At 42.6% G+C, this 21905-nt stretch overlaps 2 protein-coding genes across 6 annotated transcripts in view; both read left to right on the top strand.

The window, feature by feature from the left end:
- The first annotated feature begins 1656 nt into the window (after positions 1-1656).
- FN3K (fructosamine 3 kinase) lies at positions 1657-9941 on the top strand. The gene is made up of 6 exons (XM_035107963.2): positions 1657-2103; positions 2988-3148; positions 3969-4060; positions 4906-4988; positions 5405-5527; positions 6880-9941. The coding sequence occupies exons 1-6, from the start codon at positions 1963-1965 to the stop codon at positions 7216-7218; spliced, it is 939 nt and encodes a 312-aa protein (XP_034963854.1). The 5' UTR covers positions 1657-1962; the 3' UTR covers positions 7219-9941.
- Positions 9942-10708: 767 nt separating this feature from the next.
- Positions 10709-21905, top strand: part of TBCD (tubulin folding cofactor D) — a 131874-nt gene continuing 120677 nt past the window's right edge. The window contains exons 1-5 of one of the 5 annotated variants that reach the window (XM_035104647.2): positions 10709-10793; positions 11758-11974; positions 14826-14876; positions 16439-16536; positions 21052-21153. In XM_035104647.2, the coding sequence (XP_034960538.2) occupies positions 11782-11974; positions 14826-14876; positions 16439-16536; positions 21052-21153 (444 nt within the window). In that variant the 5' untranslated portion in view covers positions 10709-10793; positions 11758-11781. The other 4 variants (XM_035104648.2, XM_060271811.1, XM_035104646.2 and 1 more) reach the window with 4 other exon arrangements.

Genomic DNA, 21905 nt, shown 5'->3' with positions numbered 1-21905 from the left:
AAGACAGACGTACATAATTTTGGTAGTGAGCCTGATGTGGAAGTGCAATTACCTTGTATTTTTAAAAGTCATAGCTATGGTGTTAATTTCAGATTTCTTGGCTGGCACATAGCCCGCATAAACTGGACATGCAAATAATTCTCTGATTCTATGTCTCCACAGTGGGGAAGCAGGAAGGATTTGCAGCTGTACCAGTTTTCCAGAATCCCTGTTTCGGTCAGCCACTGGAGGGCAGTGAGATGACTGCAAGAAGTGATGTTCCATGCAGGCTTTTTTTTTGTACAAGCAAAGTCTATTGGTGTTGACAATACAGTACTGTATAGATGGCAGAGTACCTTTTCTATCCCGTTTTTTAACGTTCCAACATCTCTTCTAAAATTCTGGCAAGACCGAGAACAGAAACTCAGAAGCAGCTGGGCAGAAAGGAGCAGGCCGTATTCCTAATGGCCGAGGTCAGAAGGACTACAGATACACTAGTTACAGGTTGGTCTGTACGTAGTCGAAACAAAATTAAAAAAATCCTCCCAGTAGCACCTTAGAGACCAACTAAGTTTGTCATCGGTATGAGCTTTTGTGTGCAAGAAGTGTGCATGCACACGAAAGCTCGTACCAATGACAAACTTAGTTGGTCTCTAAGGTGCTACTAGAAGGAATTTTTTAAAAATTTTGTTACAGATACACTGTTCCTGAGAACAGCTGTTATTCGTTCCTATGAGAGGAAAGTCCAACACTGCACCTGGGGGCAATGGTTCAGTGGCACAGTGCCAGATTGCTGACGCAGGCAGAAATTCCACTGGAAGGGCAACACCGATTGCTTTTCCTTCTGAAGGAAGTTTTGGGCTTGTAGGGCGAGTGGGCAAGTTATGTTTCTGATGCCCCCTCCCAAATCAAGTACTTGGTTTGGGAGAGAAAGCTGCAATGGAGAAGGTTGGGTGTTTTTTCTCACTGAGCACAGCTTCTGGTTTTCCTTACTCCTCATAACCTGGAGGCCATGTTTGCTTGTGGGGAAATGGGGTTGGGGGGCAGCAGAGCCCACAATAGATGAAAGCTGGAGAAAGGAGGCAGGTAGTTTATGTTGGAGTTCATGGCACAGCAGCAACTAAGATATGCTGCACCAAATATGCTAACAAAACCATCGTCATGCCTAGATGTATTTGCTCGAGTGTGAACACTCAGCAGCCCACACTCCTACTTGCATTTTCATAACGTGAGCCTGGAATACATGGCTTGCGATCGAATGGTGCTGATAAATGGGGGCAGGAAGCAGAAGAGAGCCATTTTAGGTTTGCAGCCAGAATAACCAAAATAAGAGTTTGGGAAATTATAGATGGAGCAGGAAATGCAAAAGCCGATTTTTGCGTTGCTTACAAAAACAGCTTTGTAATGTCGCTGTATCCCACCCAGTCTAATTCTCTCTGATTTTTTTCTAATGTCCTTTTTATCCCATCCCGTTGCTGTAATCCCCATCCGCAGTCTGTAAAATGTGGTTCGATGAGTTAAAATTGAGGCGTGCTCCATCTAGTGGTTTGTTTTTTAAAATGCTATCTCTCTAGTGCCCATGTAAGCATAAGGGGGTGGGGGCGGAGTGCGCGGGGAGTCAGTCCAAAGCGAGGGGGGGGGGAATCAGGCTGACGAACTACAAATACCAGAAGCTTTCCGGGCAGTGTCGGAAGGCCTCGGGAAGTAGGCCGGCCGACCCCGTTGGATTGCAGCAAATTTAATGTTTCTTAATTTGCTTTATTGCATGGGGTTACCCCCTGTAGACGAGAACAGCATTTGCAGAATAATACTGTATCCCCGAATTTCTCTGCCCGCTTATTCATTGTGCACCCCCCCCCCTCCGCCCGCCCCGCTTGCTTCGCGTCAGCTCCGCTTGCCTTTTGCCGCAAAGGCTGATGAGACCCCGCATAAGGCTGCGGGCGGAGGAGGGCGCGCAGGAGCCGCGGCCAGTATTTAAGAACCATGGAAAAACTGCTGAAATCCGAACTGAAAACCACCGTGCTGAAGGCATTTGGGAGCTCGGGAGGAGGGTGGATAAGTCAAGGGCAGAGCTATGAAACCGACCAAGGGCGAGTGTTCGTTAAAATCAACAACAAGCCTCAGGTTTACGGCGATATTGATAGAGCTCCCTAAATACTAATATCTGGCTGCAGTTGGGGATGAGGGGAGACGGGGAGGGGGGCGTAACTTGGCAGCAGACGGTGATTGGCTAGTTGAAAGCTTCTCGAATGTTGGGGTGGGCGAGGGCGAATTCTGGGGAGGGGTCTGCAGTATTCCAATCTGCGCCACGATCAAACTCCTTCCAAAGTACGGTAGTTTCGAAAGACCTCTTGACTGTACAGGGGGCGCGATAGGTTTTCTATAGCTGGATCATCGAGTGTGATCTTTAGAAGATATGTATATAGCTATGCAGTGATTTTAATGGGTGTGTATGTCTGAAATAAGAATCCAATTGGGGCACCTCCTGTCCCAAACGTCAAAGCACTTGCCGTAACCCCCCCCTCCCTTTATTTTTTGCCTCCAGAAATTCGGAGCCAAAGCGAAATACTGTGATGGAAGCAATTAGATGAAATGTTGTAATCTGCATGCCTGTATGGTGGTGGATACCAGCCTCGGTTCTTTCCAAGCATTTTTCCCGGTGCGAATTTTGATGTGGGAAATCAAGCAGAAGAAAATAAGTAGATTCGTTTGTACAAAGTGAAAAGCACCTCCTGTATTGTGCTGATTTCCCCAGATCTATTCAAAGAGAATGTTCAGGCCAACGTTATGCTGATCAACCAAATTAATTCAAACTGCGGCAAATGTTATCTCACTTTGTACACAAGACTTAATAATTTTCTCATTGGCCTACTTTCCCCGTGTACATTTGCGTGTGTGATATATATTTCTTGGGGTAGGACAAGCCACAAATCTAAATAACTGATGCACACACAGTCCTAATGCACAGCCAAATAAATGTTTTCAGTAACGTTCTTCTTTCTGACCAGGCTAGGACAATGTTTGAAGGTGAAATGGCAAGCTTAATAGCTATTCAGCAAACCAACACTCTGCGGGTTCCCCAGCCCATTAAAGTGATAGATCTTCCAGGAGGTGGAGCTGCATTTGCCATGGAGTACCTAAAAATGAAGAGTCTTGGCAGTAAGACAGTGTCACACGGCTGTCCCCTAGTTAAAATATTGCCCACTTGGATTTATAGTTATGCTCTGTTGTCTCTCAGTTCTGAAAAGTGTCTGTTTTACTGTCTTTAAATAACATGTCTCTGGAAGTGAATTTAAGGGAATTAACAAGCGCACATCCACATCGCGTTATGGGATGCCTTCAGTGAAGTTATGCCAGCGGGGGACTTCTCTCTTCACTTGCTTCAGCAACATGTATGCTGTATCTTGACAATTATATGCATCTGTCAGAAGTCTGAGAATGTCCATACTATGTTATCTGTCTTGTATGGAATGTTTTGGCTAGATTGGCCGCCTGAAGTTTACTGGGCCAACTGCTAGCATTCAGACTTCACAGGACTTTAAAAGAAAAAAAATCTATAAAATGTTAAAATTTGATCTTGCTATTTGGTCTTGACTGAAGTGCGGATACAGTTATCCAAAGGCCAGCGATGCACAAGCCATAGCTACATAAGGCTTTTCTCACTCAGAAGTTTGCAGCCCTTCCACTTTGGCAGTTCAGCTCAAAATTAAAAGTAGATGTAGCACCTAAAACAAAATTAATGCCTTTCCCATAAGGTTTTGGCTTGCAAAGTGCCATGCAAAGACACTCCAGGTTCTGTTGTTTAGAGAAAGTGATGCTTTAGCTGAGATTCCTGCATTGCAGGTGGTTGGACTAGAATGACTCTTGGGGTTCCTGCCAACTCTTTGATTCTATACGTTGGTGTGAATTGTTTGGTTTGCATATAAAATCAAGCTGGTTTTGAAATTTCCTGATACATAATATTGGGATATGTTTCTTTGTTCTTCTAGATATTCTGCGAAACTTGGAGAACAAGTTGCAGATCTTCACCTTTACAACCAAAAACTTGGAGAAAAAAGAAAGAAAGAAGAAAACACAGTTGGTAGAGTATAGTTTCTATGCACCAACATAACTTTGTAATAGAATTATTACAAAAGAATTTCAGAAACAACTTGAAATAGAAGTTGCTGAATTACAACTTATCACTAAACTGAAAACTATGGAGAGACCTGGTCTTAATAGAGATATTGGATTCCTGTCTCATTACGTATGCTAATCATCTCCTGCATACTATCCCTTGCTTTTTCCTGTAGGACAAATTGCAGTCGTTAACAGTTGTCCACAGGTTTACCATACCCATCGAGTCAATCACCCATCTCCTACTGCCCTCCTGAGAAAAACCCCACCCCATCCTCCCTCTATATATAAGGGTCTGGTGACTTCTCAGTGTATTTGAAGAAGTGTGCATGCACACGAAAGCTTATACACAGAACAAACTTAGTTGGTCTCTAAGGTGCTTCTGGACAATTTTTTATTTTTTATATATATTTCAACTGCGTCAGACCTGCACCTACCGGAATTTGTAATAGTAGTTCCTACTTTGGTTGGTGACATCCTTGATCCAGAGAAAGTTAGTTGTTGCACTTAAGTGCTTCTTAAATTAGCAGGACTTGCACACAGCTGTTTTTCACCCTGGATGAAAAGTGAGGTGTTAGTTAGTTACCACGGTGTTAAGAGCAATTTGAACAGCATGCAGCTAGGGATAGTGGTACAAATAATTTGCTGCTTAGTTTAAGGTTTTATCACGTACAGTACTACAATGTCAAAAACACTTCTGCAGATATAACAATGATGCAAAAAGTAGCCACTTTCTGCATCAAGAGGGATTGGCTGCTGTTACTATTTTGCACCCTTGCTTTGATTAGTTTTGTTGTTGTTGTTGATCAGGGAAAGGTGCAGGCCAGACAAAACCTCATCATGTGGATAAGTTTGGATTCGACATTGTCACCTGTTGTGGCTATATAGCTCAGGTAAGCTACTCCTTTTATTTCTTACAAAGAAAGAGAAGTTGGAAGGGGCCCTTAAAGACATCTAGATCAGGGGTCAGCAAACTTTTTCAGCAGGAAGCCGGTCCACTGTCCCTCAGACCTTGTGAGGGGCCGAACTATTTGGGGGGGGAACGAATTCCTATGCCCCACCAATAACCCAGAGATGCATTTTAAATAAAAGCACACATTCTACTCATGTAAAAACACCAGGCAGGCCCCACAATTAACCCAGAGATGCATTTTAAATAAAAGCACACATTCTACTCATGTAAAAACACCAGGCAGGCCCCACAAATAACCCAGAGATGCATTTTAAATAAAAAGGGCACAATCTACTCATGTAAAAACATGCTGATTTCCGGACCGTCCATGGGCCAGATCATATTTTTGCTTTGTAGGTGAATGAATGGCAAAGTGACTGGCCCACTTTCTTCATTCGTCACCGTCTCCAAGCCCAAATGGATTTGATTGAGAGAGATTACGGAGACAGAGAAGCAAGGGAATTGTGGTCTCGGTTAAAGGTAGGTGAGAGATGCTAGACTGCCGCAATATGAGAGAGAGAGGGGGGGGGGAGGGAGGGAGGGAGGGAGGGGGAGAGAGAGAGAGAGAGAGAAGGCACTGAGGCTAAGATGGAACTTGCCACCTCACTCTGACAGAATTTTACTATAGACCTGAGGTTCCCTTCCTATCCACCCTGCTTTCTCAAGCAAGTGCCCAATCTATACATTTGCACTTTAGTTTGTCTGCTGCTCCCCATCAAGGATGGTATTATTCAGTTCCATTTGTGGGATCAGGAACTTTTGGAGCTTGACTAGCATGCCAGTGGGGTTTGGTTTATTTAAATCTTGGACCATCTTTCAAGTAGATACAAGCCAGTCTTGAGCCCAGTTTCTCAGAAGGATGGACGTAAACTTTGCTGGACTTAAAACCCACGATCTCCGTTGGGTTCCTCTACCTCAAACCCCTGTTCCCTGGCATTTTCATAATTTAGAATTGCATTCACATGACTGTATGAACTTTTATTGTACCGTATTTGTGTAGCTCAAATGAACTACAACCCTGTTTCCAAATTTGTTGTAATAGAAGAATGAGTAGGGGGCTGGTTTATTTAAATGTATTTCTTGCTCATTCCATTAGGGAGGCTAGCAAAAAATGCATTGATATTTGCTCCCCATTTTCACTAGTACTGTAGTTAGAATTCAATGGATTTTCCATTGTTTTGTTTAGTCGTGTCCTACTCCTCGCGACCCCATGGACCAGTTTTAATTTCTTTCATTGAGCAAGCATAAAGACCTTACGGTGTCTTTGCAATATTTGTTGTATATTTGTATATAAAACAAATATAACAATACACCATAAGGTCTTTATGCTTGCTCAATGAAAGCAGAGCATTTTGGAAGCAAATAGGCACTCCTACAGGATGCAGGAAAACCGATGATCTAGTAGTGGATTCTCGAGACGGATTTCTTGGCCCACTGCAGGCTCCCTCTCAGCTGCTTCTAATTCAGCTAAAAGCAGAGCTGTTGACCTCCTTCTGATTCTAAATTCTTACGCCACATTTTTCCACCACTGCCCCTAGCTCTGATCAGTGTCACATTCCAAAGTCAGGTGATAGATTCCCAATTCATCAAGAAAAAATGTCCCGGTTATTACCCGTTAGTTCATTAGGCAAATCATGTTATTCAGAACGGCAAATCTCATAGTACATAAAATGTAAAAATTATGATAAAAGCAAATAAAAAGACACAATATTCAATACTTCATATATATTCTGATTTGTATGTTTTGAAGCCTTATATTTTTCTTATTAAGCAATATTCTACCTCTTTTCTTTAGACAGTTTTAAAGGTTTTTTGTTTATGCTTTTTTACAGCCAAAGATTCCAGAGATGTTTTGTGACCTGGAGATAATTCCTGCACTCCTACATGGGGACCTGTGGGCTAGAAATGTAGCTGAAGATGACTCCGGTCCAATTCTTTTTGACCCTGCTTGTTTCTATGGTCATTCAGAATTTGAACTTGCAATTTCTATGATGTTTGGTGGGTTTAGCAGTTCTTTCTTCTCTGCTTACCACAGCAAAATCCCCAAAGCTTCAGGCTTTGAAAAGCGCAACAAACTTTACCAGCTATTTAACTATATTAACCACTGGAACCATTTTGGAACAGGATACCGGGGGCCTACTCTTAATGTTATGCGAAAGCTTTTAAAGTAACCCTCAAACATGGTCATCCTGAGTAAGTGATCTCCTGTTTGATGTTAGAACAACATCAGCTGCAATGTTTTAAAGAGGATGGGAAGTCACCTGAAAGTTACAAAAGGCAAGAGCTAAGGTGACATTTGTACACATTTAATTCCTCACAAAATGCTTGCAGTGGTTTTGTATTTTTTGCAGTCTCTTAATTGTCAACCAGCATATTAATGGCTACTTTGATAAGGTAGGAAAACTGCGTGCAGTTTGTTGTTCCAGGGAGCGAACTCTGTAGCAAAACGTACAAGCAGGATAAATGAGAGTTCCAGAAGAGTAGATTTCAAAAACAGTATTTGCAAAAATGCAGTGGAGAAGATCCATTCTCTGTGCCAGTGGATGTGATGTTATTCTCCTCCCTCTCCTCCCACCTGTATTCCTTACTCTACTCAGGAGGATCCCCCAACTTTATTTTGTGGGGTTACAGGGGCAGAAGGGCGGGGGAGGGGAGAATGATGGAGTCATTCCGTTTGCACAAATGGAAGACGGTTGGGCAAGTGGGATGTCACAACTGGATATCAACAAGGACTGCAAACCTGAGAGCCCATGTAAACATGTACATCAGCTTCTGTGGATGTAATGACTCCCTCGCTCAAACAGATTAAAATACATAACAACATTAATAATAATAATTAATAAGTAGGAGCCAGCATGGTGTAGTGGTTAAGAGCAGTGGACTTGTAATCTGGTGAACCGGGTTCGCTTCCATGTTCCTCCACATGCAGCTGCTGGGTGACCTTGGGCTACTCACACTTCTCTGAAGTCTCGTAGCCTCAATCACCTCACAGAGTGTTTGTTGTGGGGGAGGAAGGGAAAGGAGATTGTTAGCCACTTTGAGACTCCTTAAGGTGAGTGAAAGGCAGGATATCAAGTCCAAACTCTTCTCCTTCCCTGCCCATCTGGCAGGGCCTCCCCAGCCACTCTGGGTGGCTTCCAACAGTTTATTAAAAATACAATGAAACATCAAACATTAAATACTGCCCTAAACAGGGCTGCCTTCGTATGTCTTCTAAAAGTCAGATAGTTGTTTATTTCCTTGACATCTGGTGGGAGAGTGTTCCACAGGATGGGCGCCACTACCGAGAAGGCCCTTGGTACATTCATGATTAAAATAGACAATAAAACAAATAATTAAACAGAAAACAGTTAAAACAATAAACAGTTAAAACAATAATTAAAGGGAATCCTTGCCTAAACAGGTGTGTTTTCAGGAGCCAGCAGATCCCAACACTGATTTATAGGCAAGCCAAAGCTTCAGTGGTAGGATTCCTGTATCCCAGCCAATAAAGCACTGCAGTCGTGGTCCTAGCATAATTTCTTTTTCCTTTTTAAAAACCAATTTAATATGGATAAGGCTGCAGTTTGAGAACAGTGATGGGGAACCTACTGTGGCCTTCCAGAGGGTGCTGAACTACAACTTCCATCATCCTTGATCACTAGCTGTGCTGGCTGGGGCTAATGGGAACTGGAATCCAATATCACCAAACACAGTGGGAGTTACAGCGGTATAAAAAAATGGGATTGCATTACAACTTCGCGGATAAACTCATAAATGTTAAAAGGATTGGGTCAATAAATTGCATTCCTTACATATAGGTAACTGCAAGTGACTGAAACATGATAGAAGTATTTTGTTATTTTGTTTTAGTGTTAGGGTTGTCTGTCCTGGTTATTGTACATAATGAAATAATAAAGAAAGTAAGTGAGTACAGGCATACCTCAGAGATACGGTATTGCTGGTTCGGTTCCAGCCCACCACAATAAAGCGAATATTGCAATAAAGTGAGTCGCTTTTTTTGTTTCCCAGTGAAAGTTACCTTTTCACTATAGTGTAGTCTACTGACCCAGTCGTTGTCCCCCACCCCGTGGCTGCATGGGTGGGAGGGGAGAAACCCGGTTCCAGTCCTAGCCAGCTCCATTTTCGTGCCCAGAAGAGGGCGTTTGCCTCCTCATCCTTGTAAAGAGCAATACTGTATCTGCGAAGTGCAATAAAGTGAGGTATGCCTGTACTGAAATAAATATTAGGTATTTCTTGTTTGGCATGCTTTACCCATGTTGTGCATTTTCATAGTGCAGGACATGTAGCATGTAGAATTTTAAAGTATTTTTTTCAATTTTGTGATATTGTGAGAATCCTCATTCTGGGCTAAATGGAATGTTTGAGCAATCCTCATTTATGATAGGAAAGTGGAAATTAAAGCTGCCAAGTGATCAAAGGCTTAGCAAGCTCACTTTTTAAGTATACAGAATTTGAATGAAAATTGCTGTGCTACACTTACTATGTATGTAATATGCAATCCAAATAAAATGTTGTCATTGCACACAGAATTTGTAACTATAATTGCCATCAACAAATAAGGGAGTATTGGGTTCAACATAGTTGTGAGACTGGAAAAATAATGATGAGCATGTTTCCCCTCACCATTGACAATTGCAGACTGCAACCAAACCATCCTTTCTCCAGCCATGAAGTCCACTTTATGGGTGATCTCAAGCCAAGCAACATATCTATCACTCAGGGTTCTTCTCTGGATGAAAAGGGGTGGGGGAAGGGAATGATGCATATCGTCCTGAGTTTATTGGAGGATAACCAGGATTTTAAAAAATACCTGCAGGACAACTGATGGCAGTATGGTTTATGTTAGTTAAGCACTGTAAAGATCCAAAAGGAGTTACAATTGAGTACCACAAAATGTGATTCTTAGCATTGGTAATGATGCAAACGACCAGGGTCCTTAGAGAACAAGTAAATAGATATTTTTGTCCAGATATGGCATGATTTTATTAGATTTGGAAAAAAGGACATAACAGACACACCAATCCAATGCAGGGTTTTTTGTTACTGAAACAATCACACCTGTCCAAACACTGATTTCTTTTTCCCACGGGGCATTGTGATTTCGATGGACTGGAAGACCGAGGCTATTTTCAGATCATTGATACATGCTTATGACTGGCAGTTTTTTTTCCCCTTAGCTGCAAAAGTCATGCAATCATCATCATCAACAACAACAACAAAAGACAATGTCGTTCTACTGCAGGGTCTTCGTTTCCTGCACCCCAACAGTGCTTCCAGTCCGGCACATTTATATCCCGCACATCTGTTTTTAAAACTCCCAGGGCGGCTCACGCACCTTTTATGCTTTTTACAGACATATTTATTATTATTATTATTATTATTATTATTATTATTATTATTATTATTATTATTTCGCTCTAGCATACAAGGAAACGCCTCCTGCACAGCCCAGGGCAAGCAGCTCTTCTTCGCCTTGGCGTTTAGAGAAAGACTTTCCCGCGATGTGGCTCCACCAGAAAAACCACACCTACATCCCGTCCCTGCCACAAAAAGAAAAAACATACGCAGCCGCTTTCCTCCTTCCCAGCCAATCCCCTTTCCCCTTCCTCGCCCTCCCTGCCGCTGCTGCCGGGCTCCTCCCCTTCTCGCAGCCCGGGCGCGGACGTCTGCCGAGCACTTTTGTCCCGCGCGAGGAGCCGTACCTGGAGAGGCCTCTTCTGAGCGCAGGCGCCAACGACAAAAGGTAAACCCTGCAAGTGGCGAGCTGTTGTGGGACTCGCCGTGGGGAGAGGCGTTGAGCTTGGATCGGGGCTTTCCGTGGTTCGCAGGGAGGCAGGGAGAGGCGAGGGTAGGGAGAGGGCCTTCGGGGCGAAATGGGGAGTCTTCTTTGGAAACGGGAATGAGGTCGCCCAGGGGGTGTGTTGGACGCCAGGCCCCGGTGAGGGGCGCGGCTCTGCTGCATCTGTTAAAAAACCGCCCTCAGCTTCAGCCTTGCACCTCAATTAAGGCGGCAAAAGGCGGAATTCTCATGCTTTTGAGTTCGTGCGAAATGCTTTCCCTCGCCTCGGCCCTGAAAAACGAATGCACAGTATTAAAACTCAGTATGGCAACAAAAGCCCTGGTAATACACCGGGGGTTAAAGGGAAGGATTCCAGGTTCAGGGGTGTAGCTTTCCCGCTGGGCTTGAACGTAAGCAGCTTCAATCGCTATACATTTTTATTTGCAAAGGGACAGTGCATTCCCGAGCAATCCTCATGGCATGCATACGGCTATACTGCATCAAGGCCTTATTTATATTTTTAAAACGGAACTAACCTTTCCATCCCTGTCAGAATAGAAACGTATCCTCTGGAAGCGGATAGGATTTTGAAGAGATGGGAGAAGGGGCTCTTGTTAAATCGCATGTGGAACATGAGATGTATATAGCACTGTCCTGTTATTTTTCTATGGGGAAAGAACGGACACTGGCCAGCACAGATTTAAGTCCACTGAAAATAATTGAACTTAAGTGCAATTCTCTTATGTGCACTTGGGTTTCTGCCATCGTGCAGGGCAAATTTGCAGTGTAGTTGTACACAAATCTACTCGGAAGAATTCCCCATTGAATTCAATGGGTCTTGCTTTCAGGAACCTTAGTATAGGGTTGTAACCTTACTTGTGAAATTTAACTGTAATGGTAAATACTGGTTTGCTGTGTCTTTACCTAGAGAAGAATTTGTCACGAGCTGAAGATGGTTTTAAATGAGATGAACGGAGATGGGTCTGAGCAAGAGGATACCAGATGCCTGGAGCCTGATGTCATTGCCAAGGGAAATATACTTGAGACCTTTTCAGAGAGTAAGGAGATACAGGAGTTGATTAATTCTCTCAGATCAGTGCATGAAGACCTATCATCGAGAGAAACAGTGCTTGAAAAATTTAAAGGTATGAGCTCTCCCTTTTAGTATGTACAACTGATGATTGGGATGTTGTCATCAGATCCTACTAAGTGTAATGATTTAAGCATGTGAATTGTGAACTAAGACGACTCTTGTTCACCTTATCCATTAACTCTATAGGCCTACAATCCTCAACACACTAGAGAGTAAGTCCCACTGGATATAATGGAAGTGAGTAAAAGATTGATCAGGATTGCCTTGTAGGTGGCCATAGGAAAGCAATAGCAATTTACAATAATGCTTACAGTAATGCTTTTTTGAAAATTTTCAAGTTTTGATAATATTCTCCAAATGTTAATCTCTTTATTGCTGAAATAAATTGCTGAAGTGGACTGGTTACTCTCTAAAAATGCCTTTGTTACCATTCCCTCTGAGCTAAAACCACAAAGGAAAGTTAGGATACAAGCTTCTATGATTATGCTACAGACATGGTTGCAATAAAGCATTTTTGACTGGTCTCGTGGTCTGTTATAGAATATTCCAGATAATTCTCTCCTATAACTCTCCAACAGTTGCATTTGGTAGTTCAACATTACTGAATAATAGAACATTTAAAATGACTTACTGACCTGTTTCACATGTCACACTGAGCCAAATCATGGCATAGTGCAAATGTGCAAACACTTGGAGAAGAGATCCCAGCCCCTTCTCTTCCACCCAGTTTTGTTGATGTGCTGACCTGTGCCATGGTTTGGTTTAGCATGTCATTCAGATCCAGACTAGTGGTTTAGCTCTTGCCATAGGTTTTATCCAAGAATGAATGCAGGTTCAGATGGCTTAGCTCAACATTGCGCAGTAGCAAAGTGGCTGGGTTCTCCTGTCCAGGAGATCACACACTCCTGTGTTCACATTAAACCATGGTGTGACGTGCAAACTAGTCCATTGTGGAACAGTGAAGCAATAATAACATTAGAGCAAAGTGGCCAAATGGGGTTGTTAAATTTCTACAAAAAATGAATATCCTCTAGCACAGTAGTGGGGAACTTCCATCCCGTGGGCCTAATTAGTCCTCTGATTTTGGCTTGTGGGCCATATTGGCAAATCACATCCACCTGGTAGTCACTCAGTGTCAAATGATGTCAGGTGCTGTGATCTGTTAAATCCAATTCAAGCACTTAGTTGGAGGTAAGCCTCTGCTCCCACCTTGTACTCTCAAGGAACAAGCACATGAGGAACAAGCTCTAGTATTGGAGATAAGCCTGTGCCTGTTCTTGCAGCCTGAATTTAGTGTTGCCTGATGTCAGGTGAATGGATCCCCCCCAAATGTCTCAGAAGTAGCACCTTGGAGAGTGGGCCACTTCTGGATCCAGTCCTCTGCTGAATCTAGTTCCTCACCCCTGCTATACCAATAACACCTTTAGAAGGTTCAAAAGAGCATTTCACCAATATTATTATTTATTCATAGATCAAGAGCAGGATACAGTCAGAAAATGTATCTTTTTAGGCATTTTGGTGTAAGTTACTGTTTTGATTATTAGGGTTTTCCAAATATTTAGTTGGCCTTGGACTGCCACCTAGTGATGATTCAGTGTAGCATCATTGAAGTGCATGTATTATGAATGAATGAATGAACACAAACTCCTTTACAGGAGCTTAAAAACATTTCTATTTACCCAGGGCATTTGGTTGCTGAAGGATACTGGCCATGGCAACTTTGAAATTAGTAACTGTGGGGGAATATAATTGATTTTAAACATTTCTAGATAGCTTTTAAATTGTTTTGAAATGTTTTGAATATGTTGTTATTTTAAATAGTACAGTGATACCTCGGTTTAAGAACAGTCTGGTTTAAGAACAATTTGGTTTACAAACTCTGCAAAACCACTGTGTTATTTTAACTTTTTGATGTTTGCCAAACTGGACTCCTTTAGAAAAGAGGGAAGGGATAGAATGCAATAAATAATAATAAATGTTGACAAAAACTAATTTTGTCTAATATAAAGATGGAGCATATATGGAGAAAATATAAACTGCCGTATAGTGAGTCAGACTATTGATCCATCTAGCTTAATATTGTCTGCACTGACAAGCAATAGCTTTCCATGGTTTCAGGGAGGGAGTCTCTCTCAGCCCTACCTGGAGATGCAGGGGATTGAATTTGGGACATTCTGCATGCACTAAGCCAAAGATGAATGATAAGAATGGTAGGCTTTGCCATCTGAGTGTGAAATAAGAGAGTAGAAGTAATAATAATAATATTATTCTGGTTTCCCCAGCCACTCTGGGCGGCTTCCAACAAAATATTAAAATACAGTAGTCCATCAAACATTAAAAGCTTCCCTAAACAGGGCTGCCTTCAGATGTCTTCTAAAAGTCTGTAGTTGTTGTTCTCTTTGACATCTGGTGGGAGGGCATTCCACAGGGTGGGTGCCACTACCGAGAAGGCCCTCTGCCTGGTATAGACTGATAGACTGCCTGAAGTATAGACTGATGAGCCAGTGAGAGGAGCATTTGCTCTGGGGACATAGCACTGGCTAATTTATGAGAGTGACTCCAGATCCCTGTTGGAGCAAAATTATTTCTTAGTAGTTGGGAAGCTTAGGGAGAGGAATAAGGGGTGGAAAGGTCTAGTATGCGCTGTCATATCAGTTCCCATGGTAAGAGACTTTTAAGGGATTCACAAGAGGACATAAATCATTTGATTTAATCATATATTTCCACTTGCATTTTTAAAAACCAAATGGTACTCCTTTGCTGCTCAGGGTAACTATTGACATGCTATTTTTTAAAGATACAGTACAGTAATTTCAGGCTAGGAATGTTAATGCTGTTTCTTTTTAAAACAACATTTTCAGATTGAATTCAGATTTTCCACTGGATATGCTTTTATCTTTCAGTTATATTGAACAATTATCAGGAACAGCCTCACCTTTTGGATCCACATTTAGGTAAGTTTTGTTGTGCTGTTTTTGAATATTTTGATAGAATCTTAGAATACTGGTCAGCATGGACAACAGGTGAATAATCTTTGCTTTGTTTAAGTATGGGGAGGGGCAGATTCTTTTTTGTGAAAGTGTGTTGGACTTTACCACACTTTTACCAGCAGCTTTACTATATTTAATCTAGCAGGCTTCCCTGAAAAGTGAGAAGCAGACTGGGTTAGTTCTGTGTTATTTCCCAACTCACAGGTTTCTGTCCTGGAAAATGAGAGTTCATCTTGGGGGAGCTTCTGCAAAGATGCATATCTCCTGGGCAATTGAAAGCAGCCTACAGTTCCCTGGGGTGACCTCCTTATTTCTCAGGAAGTGTACCTGTAAAGTAAGAAATAGTGCATTACTCTCTTCTAGGCCTCGTCTGTCCTGCATTTCCTACCTTGCAGGTGCCTCTCCTGGGTTATACAATAGTTAGTCAAAATGGTTTGAGAGTTTGAGGTGCTACAGTTGTTCTTACCTTGCTGACACATGAACTTTGAAATGTCAGGTAAGACATATAGTAATAGTAATGTATAAGGTAAAGGTAAAGGGACCCCTGACCATTAGGTCCAGTCGTGACCGACTCTGGGGTTGCGCGCTCATCTTGCATTATTGGCCGAGGGAGCCGGCGTATAGTTTCCAGGTCATGTGGCCAGCATGACAAAGCCGCTTCTGGCAAACCAGAGCAGCACATGGAAACGCCGTTTACCTTCCCGCTGTAGCGGTTCCTATTTATCTACTTGCATTTTTGACATGCTTTCGAACTGCTAGGTTGGCAGGAGCTGGGACCAAGCAACGGGAGCTCACCCCGTCACAGGGATTCGAACCGCCGACCTTCTGATCAGCAAGCCCTAGGCTCAGTGGTTTAACCACAGCGCCACCTGGGTCCCAATAGTAATGTATACTATATACTTAGTATAGTACTATATACTAAGTATATATTAGCAATGTAGTAATATAGTATATAAATAGTAATGTATACTATATACTATATTACTACATTGCTAATATATACTTAGTATATAGTACTATACTAAGAATTTAGTATATTTAAACTGAAATGAGACAACAGAATATAGTGAGATCATATTTGTCTTTAATGGGAACTACAGTAGTTTCTTTCTGTCCTCTGGCCTTATAAAACCTTACCATTATATTTTACAGAATAGGTCTGCCATATTTGATCAGACTGAAGGATATCTTGAATGTATTTATCGTGATTTAAGGGAGACTGTATTATTATAACTTTGCAAAAGGGAGACAAAAGTTCCAGTGAATGAGTCAGCAGTCTGAGCCAATAACTACAGATCAAGTCTCTGGCAATTCTAGTGCCTTAGTCCCCTTGAAATAGATGAGCCAGGACTAAGGGGAAAAAACCCTTGGCAGCTCCCCAATTATAATGTGTATGTCACTTAATTTCTTACAAATATGTCCCTGAAGTAGTTTTCTGACATTGCTTTTTTCAGACATGTGTAAAAATAATGAAACAAATTTGCAGACTAATGTCTTTTCTACCATTTTGCCTGTGTTTTCTCTAGAGTCAATGTTGAATTCACTGCTGCTTATTATCCAGGATGAAGCATCTCCCTGTTCTTTAATTCATCTGACCTTTCAATTTCTTTACATCATTTCAAAGGTAACATGTTAGAAATGGGATTCTCCACCCCAGGGGATATGTTTCAGTAAGCTCTAGAAATATTTGGTATTTACTCTGGGTTTGTTAATAGTTAGGGTTCCACTTTCACAGTTTATTATCGGGAAGTCAGTACTTCATGTTTTCTGAACAAATGTTGGTAATAAGAATATTGTTTATAAGCTTGTTGCTTGAAATACTACATACACATAAGTGACTAATTATGAGTTATTACCCAGTTTTTTTGCCTTGTGTATTAGACTGTGAAATACAGAAAGACCAGCTAGTGACTGTGTTGGCACAGGGAAGTGCAAACAGGAAAAGAAAAGAAATGAGACAATGAACAATGGCATGGACATTGGTTGCCATAGTCCTAAAATGGTTCCCTATTCTTTTATGAAAGCAGTTGCTATAAATTCTCAGTACAGCATGACTGATTTGTTAATATCAAATAGTCTTACTATCTTTGTTCTGCTGTAATGGCAGAATGCTAACCACTAATTGTTCTGATTTCCCCCCCCCCCCCTTGATCTGTATGCCTGACAAAACAAAAAGTAGTGTGAGATTACAGATAATTTTATTTGTTCTCAAGGGCTCTGGGTTTCCAAAAGTCTAGGTTGGGGCCCCACTGGGATTTCCGATGGAGAGAAACTGAATGGCAAGTCCTTGATTGCTACAGTCCTTTTTACCTTTTAGAAAACAAAGTGGTGCAGAGAAGGTGTTGGTTGGAGTTAAGGAGGGAAGAGGTGGTAACAGGATGACTGTGAAATAGTTATGGGGAGTATGTAGGAGCTTGGTAGGTAATCTATATAAATGTAAAAATCGTGAAAGTGAGTGTTCCACTTTTCTCCGTAACCGCTTGACCGATCATCCTGAAATTTTGACACAACGATCCAGGCCACTCCCCGAGCATGGTTGGAAAGGAAAATCCCTCAAACCTCACACCTGGGCAGGTATAAACCTGGTTTCCCACCAAGTGAAACAGCGCCCTCAAGTGGCGTTATTCCCTCAGCTCCTCCTCCTACACCCCTCCCTTCCTGTGAAATCTACGCCCCACCCACAAACCAAATAATGATATCATCAACCAAGCAACTGAAACCACCAAGGCGACCATTATCAGAACCCTAGGCCCTGCCAGGCCCCCAGGCCCCCACTAGGCCCGGGGGGGGGGGGGAAAGAGGGCAAGCGCATGGATTGCAGGCCGCAGCACGGCCTTTGTTTTATGTAGGCTCCTGCCAGGCCCCCACTAGGCCCGAGTGTGTGTGTGTGATAAGCCACAGCAACGCACTTGGGGGCACGGCAAGGGGTTTTTACTTTAAAATTTAGCACCACTACCCCCCAATCCCCCCCCAAATAACCACAAGACAAAAATAAATACCATCCTTCAAAACGTCATGAGATACGCCGGTCACGGAGAGGCGGGTGGGGAACAACAAACAGAATAGATCATGGATCGGGACACGTGGGGGCAGTCACAGGGATTAGCCACAAAAATGCGCCACACCCACAAACCCCGCCTCCGCCACGAGATCCTGTGAAACAGGGGGACTCTGAGTCTCAGGGGGATCTGAAGGGGGCCTATTACCCTCCATTTGACAGACTAACGCACAGCAACGCGTACAGGGCCAGCTAGTACCTAATGAAACTGTGATTTCTTAATGATTGTGAGCTACTGCCATCAACCAGAAATAAGCCAGAATGTTTCGCAATCCAGTTTCTGGAGTTCCAGTAAAGAGAAACATGCAGAGTTACTTGTCTTGTACAAGTGCTGCAACCATCACAGGCTGATATTTTTCTCTTCTTTGGCGATCACTCATATCCGGGTAAGATTGTCTTCCATAAACACGGTTTTAACAATGGGTCTGTAAGTGACTGTGGAGGCCAATTCTGGATCCGCACGTCCTTCCACAGTGGGGACATTGGTTTCTGGGCGGGAGTTGATCACGGTGTGGATTTGCCAAGTGTGCCTTCTTTTTAGCACGTTTCTCCCTTGTGTCCTGAGATCGAGTGTCTTCAAAGCCCATGACATCTTTGATAAAGGCTGTTCTCCAACTGGAGCGCTCGCAGGCCAGGGTTTCCCAGTTGTCAGTGTTTATACTACATTTTTGAAGATTTGCCTTGAGACAGTCTTTAAACCTCTTTTGTTGACCACTAGCATTACGCTTTCCATTTTTAAGTTCGGAATAGAGTAGTTGCTTTGGGAGACGATCATCAGGCACACATGACCAGTCCAACGAAGTTGATGTTGAAGAATCATTGCTTCAACACTGGTGATCTTTGCTTCTTCCAATACACTGATATTAGTTCGCCTGTCTTCCCAAGTGATGTGTAAAATTTTTTGGAGATACCATTGATGGAATCTTTCGAGGAGTTGGAGATGGCGTTGATAAGTGGTCCATGTTTCACAAGCATATAGTAATGTTGGTAGTACAATAGCTTTGTAAACAAGCATTTTGGTTTCCCTGCGAATGTCCCGGTCCTCAAACACTCTGCACTTCAATTGGGAGAAAGCCGCACTCGCAGAGCTCAGGCGATGCTGGATTTCGGCATCAATGTTGGCCCTTGTGGAAAGGTAACTGCCTAGGTAGGAGTAGTGACCAACATTTTCCAATGTTACACTACTGAGTTGGATTTGTGGTGCTCCAGAGGGGTTGTTTTGTACTTGTTGGTGCAGCACTTGGTTTTTTTGGATGTTGGGTGATAGGCCAAGCTTTTCGTAAGCTTCTGTAAATATATTTAGGATGGTTTGGAGGTCATCCTCTGAGCGTGCACACACTACGTTGTCATCAGCATACTGAAGCTCTGACGGTAGTTACGGTAACCTTACTTTTTGCTTTCAGCCTGTTCAGATTGAAGAGCTTTCCATCTGTTCGATATATGATTTCTACTCCGGTGGGGAGTTTCCTGTCGACAAAGTGTCGGATCATGCCAATGAAAATAATGAATAGAGTTGGGGCAATAACACAATCCCCTGTTTAACACCTGATCCCACCGTGAATGGTTCACTTTGAGAGCCATTGTTATCTGCAATTGTTGCTGTCATATTACAGTCATACCTCGGTTTAAGTATGCTTCGGTTTGAGTACTTTCAGTTTAAGTACTCCGCGGACCCGTCTGGAACGGATTAATCCACTTTCCATTACTTTCAATGGGAAAGTTCGCTTCAGGTTAAGTACAGACTTCCGGAACCAATTGTTTACTTAAACCGAGGTACCACTGTATCATGGAGGAGTCGAATGATGTTTACAAATTTATCTGGGCAGCCAATTTTCAGAAGGACAGCCCACAGGGCATTAGGAATTACAGTGGCGAAAGCCTTAGTCAGGTAAATAAATGCCCATATACAGGGGTTGGTTTTGCTCTCTGCATTTTTCTTGAAGCTGTCGAGCGATGAAAATCATGTCCACAGTCCCCCTAGAAGGCCAAAAAACATTTTGGATTCAGGAAGGGTCACCTTGGATATTCTTCGTGGTGGAAAAACATAAGGAGAGAAATGTGGATATTGATTGCTGTTGAGGATTTTTTCTGCTACCCTTGTTAAAGTGATAATTGGGGTACTGTATTATTATTTCATATACTTTACCAAGCTCAAATTAAAGTCACGTAGCTTAAGTGGCCAAAGACCTCCATTGCTAGTTGAGATACCAGTATCTACCAGCTACTGATTGAGGGGCATATAAATGGCAGGCATGAGAGACAGAAGAACTAGAAACAGAACATGCTAATTTTTTTTTATAATTAATAATAAATAATAATTAATAGAGGAGCTATACTAGAAGCTGAATGGCTGTGATCAAGACAGCATACAATGTGATGTCTACACATCTGATCAAGCCCTCTCAGTTTCCACAAGTGGTCATAAATTGCTCTTTATATGCCTGAGTATACAAAAAAAGATTTGGGATTTGATGCAAGATCTTTTTAAGGGGAATGTCGCTAATGTGGGTTTCTGTTTTCCAGAATGGTTTGCTGTCAAGTCTCATTGCCACAGATGCTGTTCCCCTGCACTCTTCCTGTATCTGTGGGGCCTGATGGCATCAATTATGGGGGTGGATTTTGCTTGGGGGGTGGTGGTGATGGACCATTTCCTATCTCTTTCCTCCTCCTTGATGCTATATCAGCATTCTCTTCCTTTGCTTTCATTGTTACAGAGGTGGTAAGCCTTTGACTTGTACCACTTTGGATGCAGGTGCCAGCTTACACAGACAACTAGTATGTTAGGGAGAACCGTTATAGCCTAGCCTTCTCCATGATATGATAAGTTTCTGTAGGAATGTTTCTTCATGGAAGAATATCCTATTGTGTGAATCCCCATCCGCGGCCCAAAGTGGTGTTGTCTAGACACAAGTTGACTGCCCCAGTGAAAACTAGGCCTAGTATGCCATAAATTAAACCTGGTACCTCAGGGTTTTTTTTTTTTGGGGGGGGGGTACTGCATAACTTCATTTTTATACCGTAGTACTATAACTGGAAATGAATTATTTACTTGAGAAACTGTGTTGTTGTTTTCTTTGCTAGGTACGAGGGAATAAAACTTTCCTTCGCATGTTTCCTCATGAAGTAATTGATGTACAACCTGTCTTGGATATGCTGGAATCTCAGAATCCTAAAGACTATGAGGTGAGTTCATGTCTGCCCCTGCGTCTGTTGCTCACCAACCCCACCTATAATTCTGCCTGCATCTCTCCCAGCAAACCCCCTCTCCCCATCACCACAACTCATTAGACCAGGGATGAGGAAGCTTTTTGGCTCCCACCTAATAGGCTAACTTTGAATTATATGAGATAATTAGGATGCTACATGATTGACAAGCGGGTTGTCCCGCTCACCTGCCTAAATCCCCCACATCAGAGGTTGAAAGGGGCAGTGTGAGAAGGGTTGCACAAGGCAGGATTTTCAACCTCTTGTGATCCTTCTCCTCCTTTCCACTTCCCCCATTGATGTCAAGCGTGCAGAGGACTGCCATTTCACCCACCCCCACCCCTCACCAAAACCTCTGTATGTAAATGAAAGAGACGGGTAGGGGAGTGCTATTAAAATATACAGTGCTTGTATCAAATGCTAATCTGACTTGGGGGAAGAACAACTGAAAGTAATAAACATGACTAACATAGATCCATGCATTTCAGTGGGTCTACTCTGAGTTGGACTAGCACATTGCCAGTTTCATGAGGAACATGTGCAAATATGATTACATGTGTGCTGGATGGGGCCATAGCTTAGTAGTGGAGCTCATACATTGTGTGCAGAAGCTCCTAGGTTCAGCTCCTAGCGTTTTCAGGTAAGGCTTGGAAGGAACCCCATCTGACACCTTGGGCAAATTGCTGCCAGTCCAAGTGGTTTACAGTAAATGGGAGGAGGGGGGCAGTGGT

This window comes from Zootoca vivipara, chromosome 2, assembly GCF_963506605.1.
Source record: "Zootoca vivipara chromosome 2, rZooViv1.1, whole genome shotgun sequence".
Taxonomy (NCBI): domain Eukaryota; kingdom Metazoa; phylum Chordata; class Lepidosauria; order Squamata; family Lacertidae; genus Zootoca; species Zootoca vivipara.
This window is presented reverse-complemented; position numbering and strand designations above follow the sequence as displayed.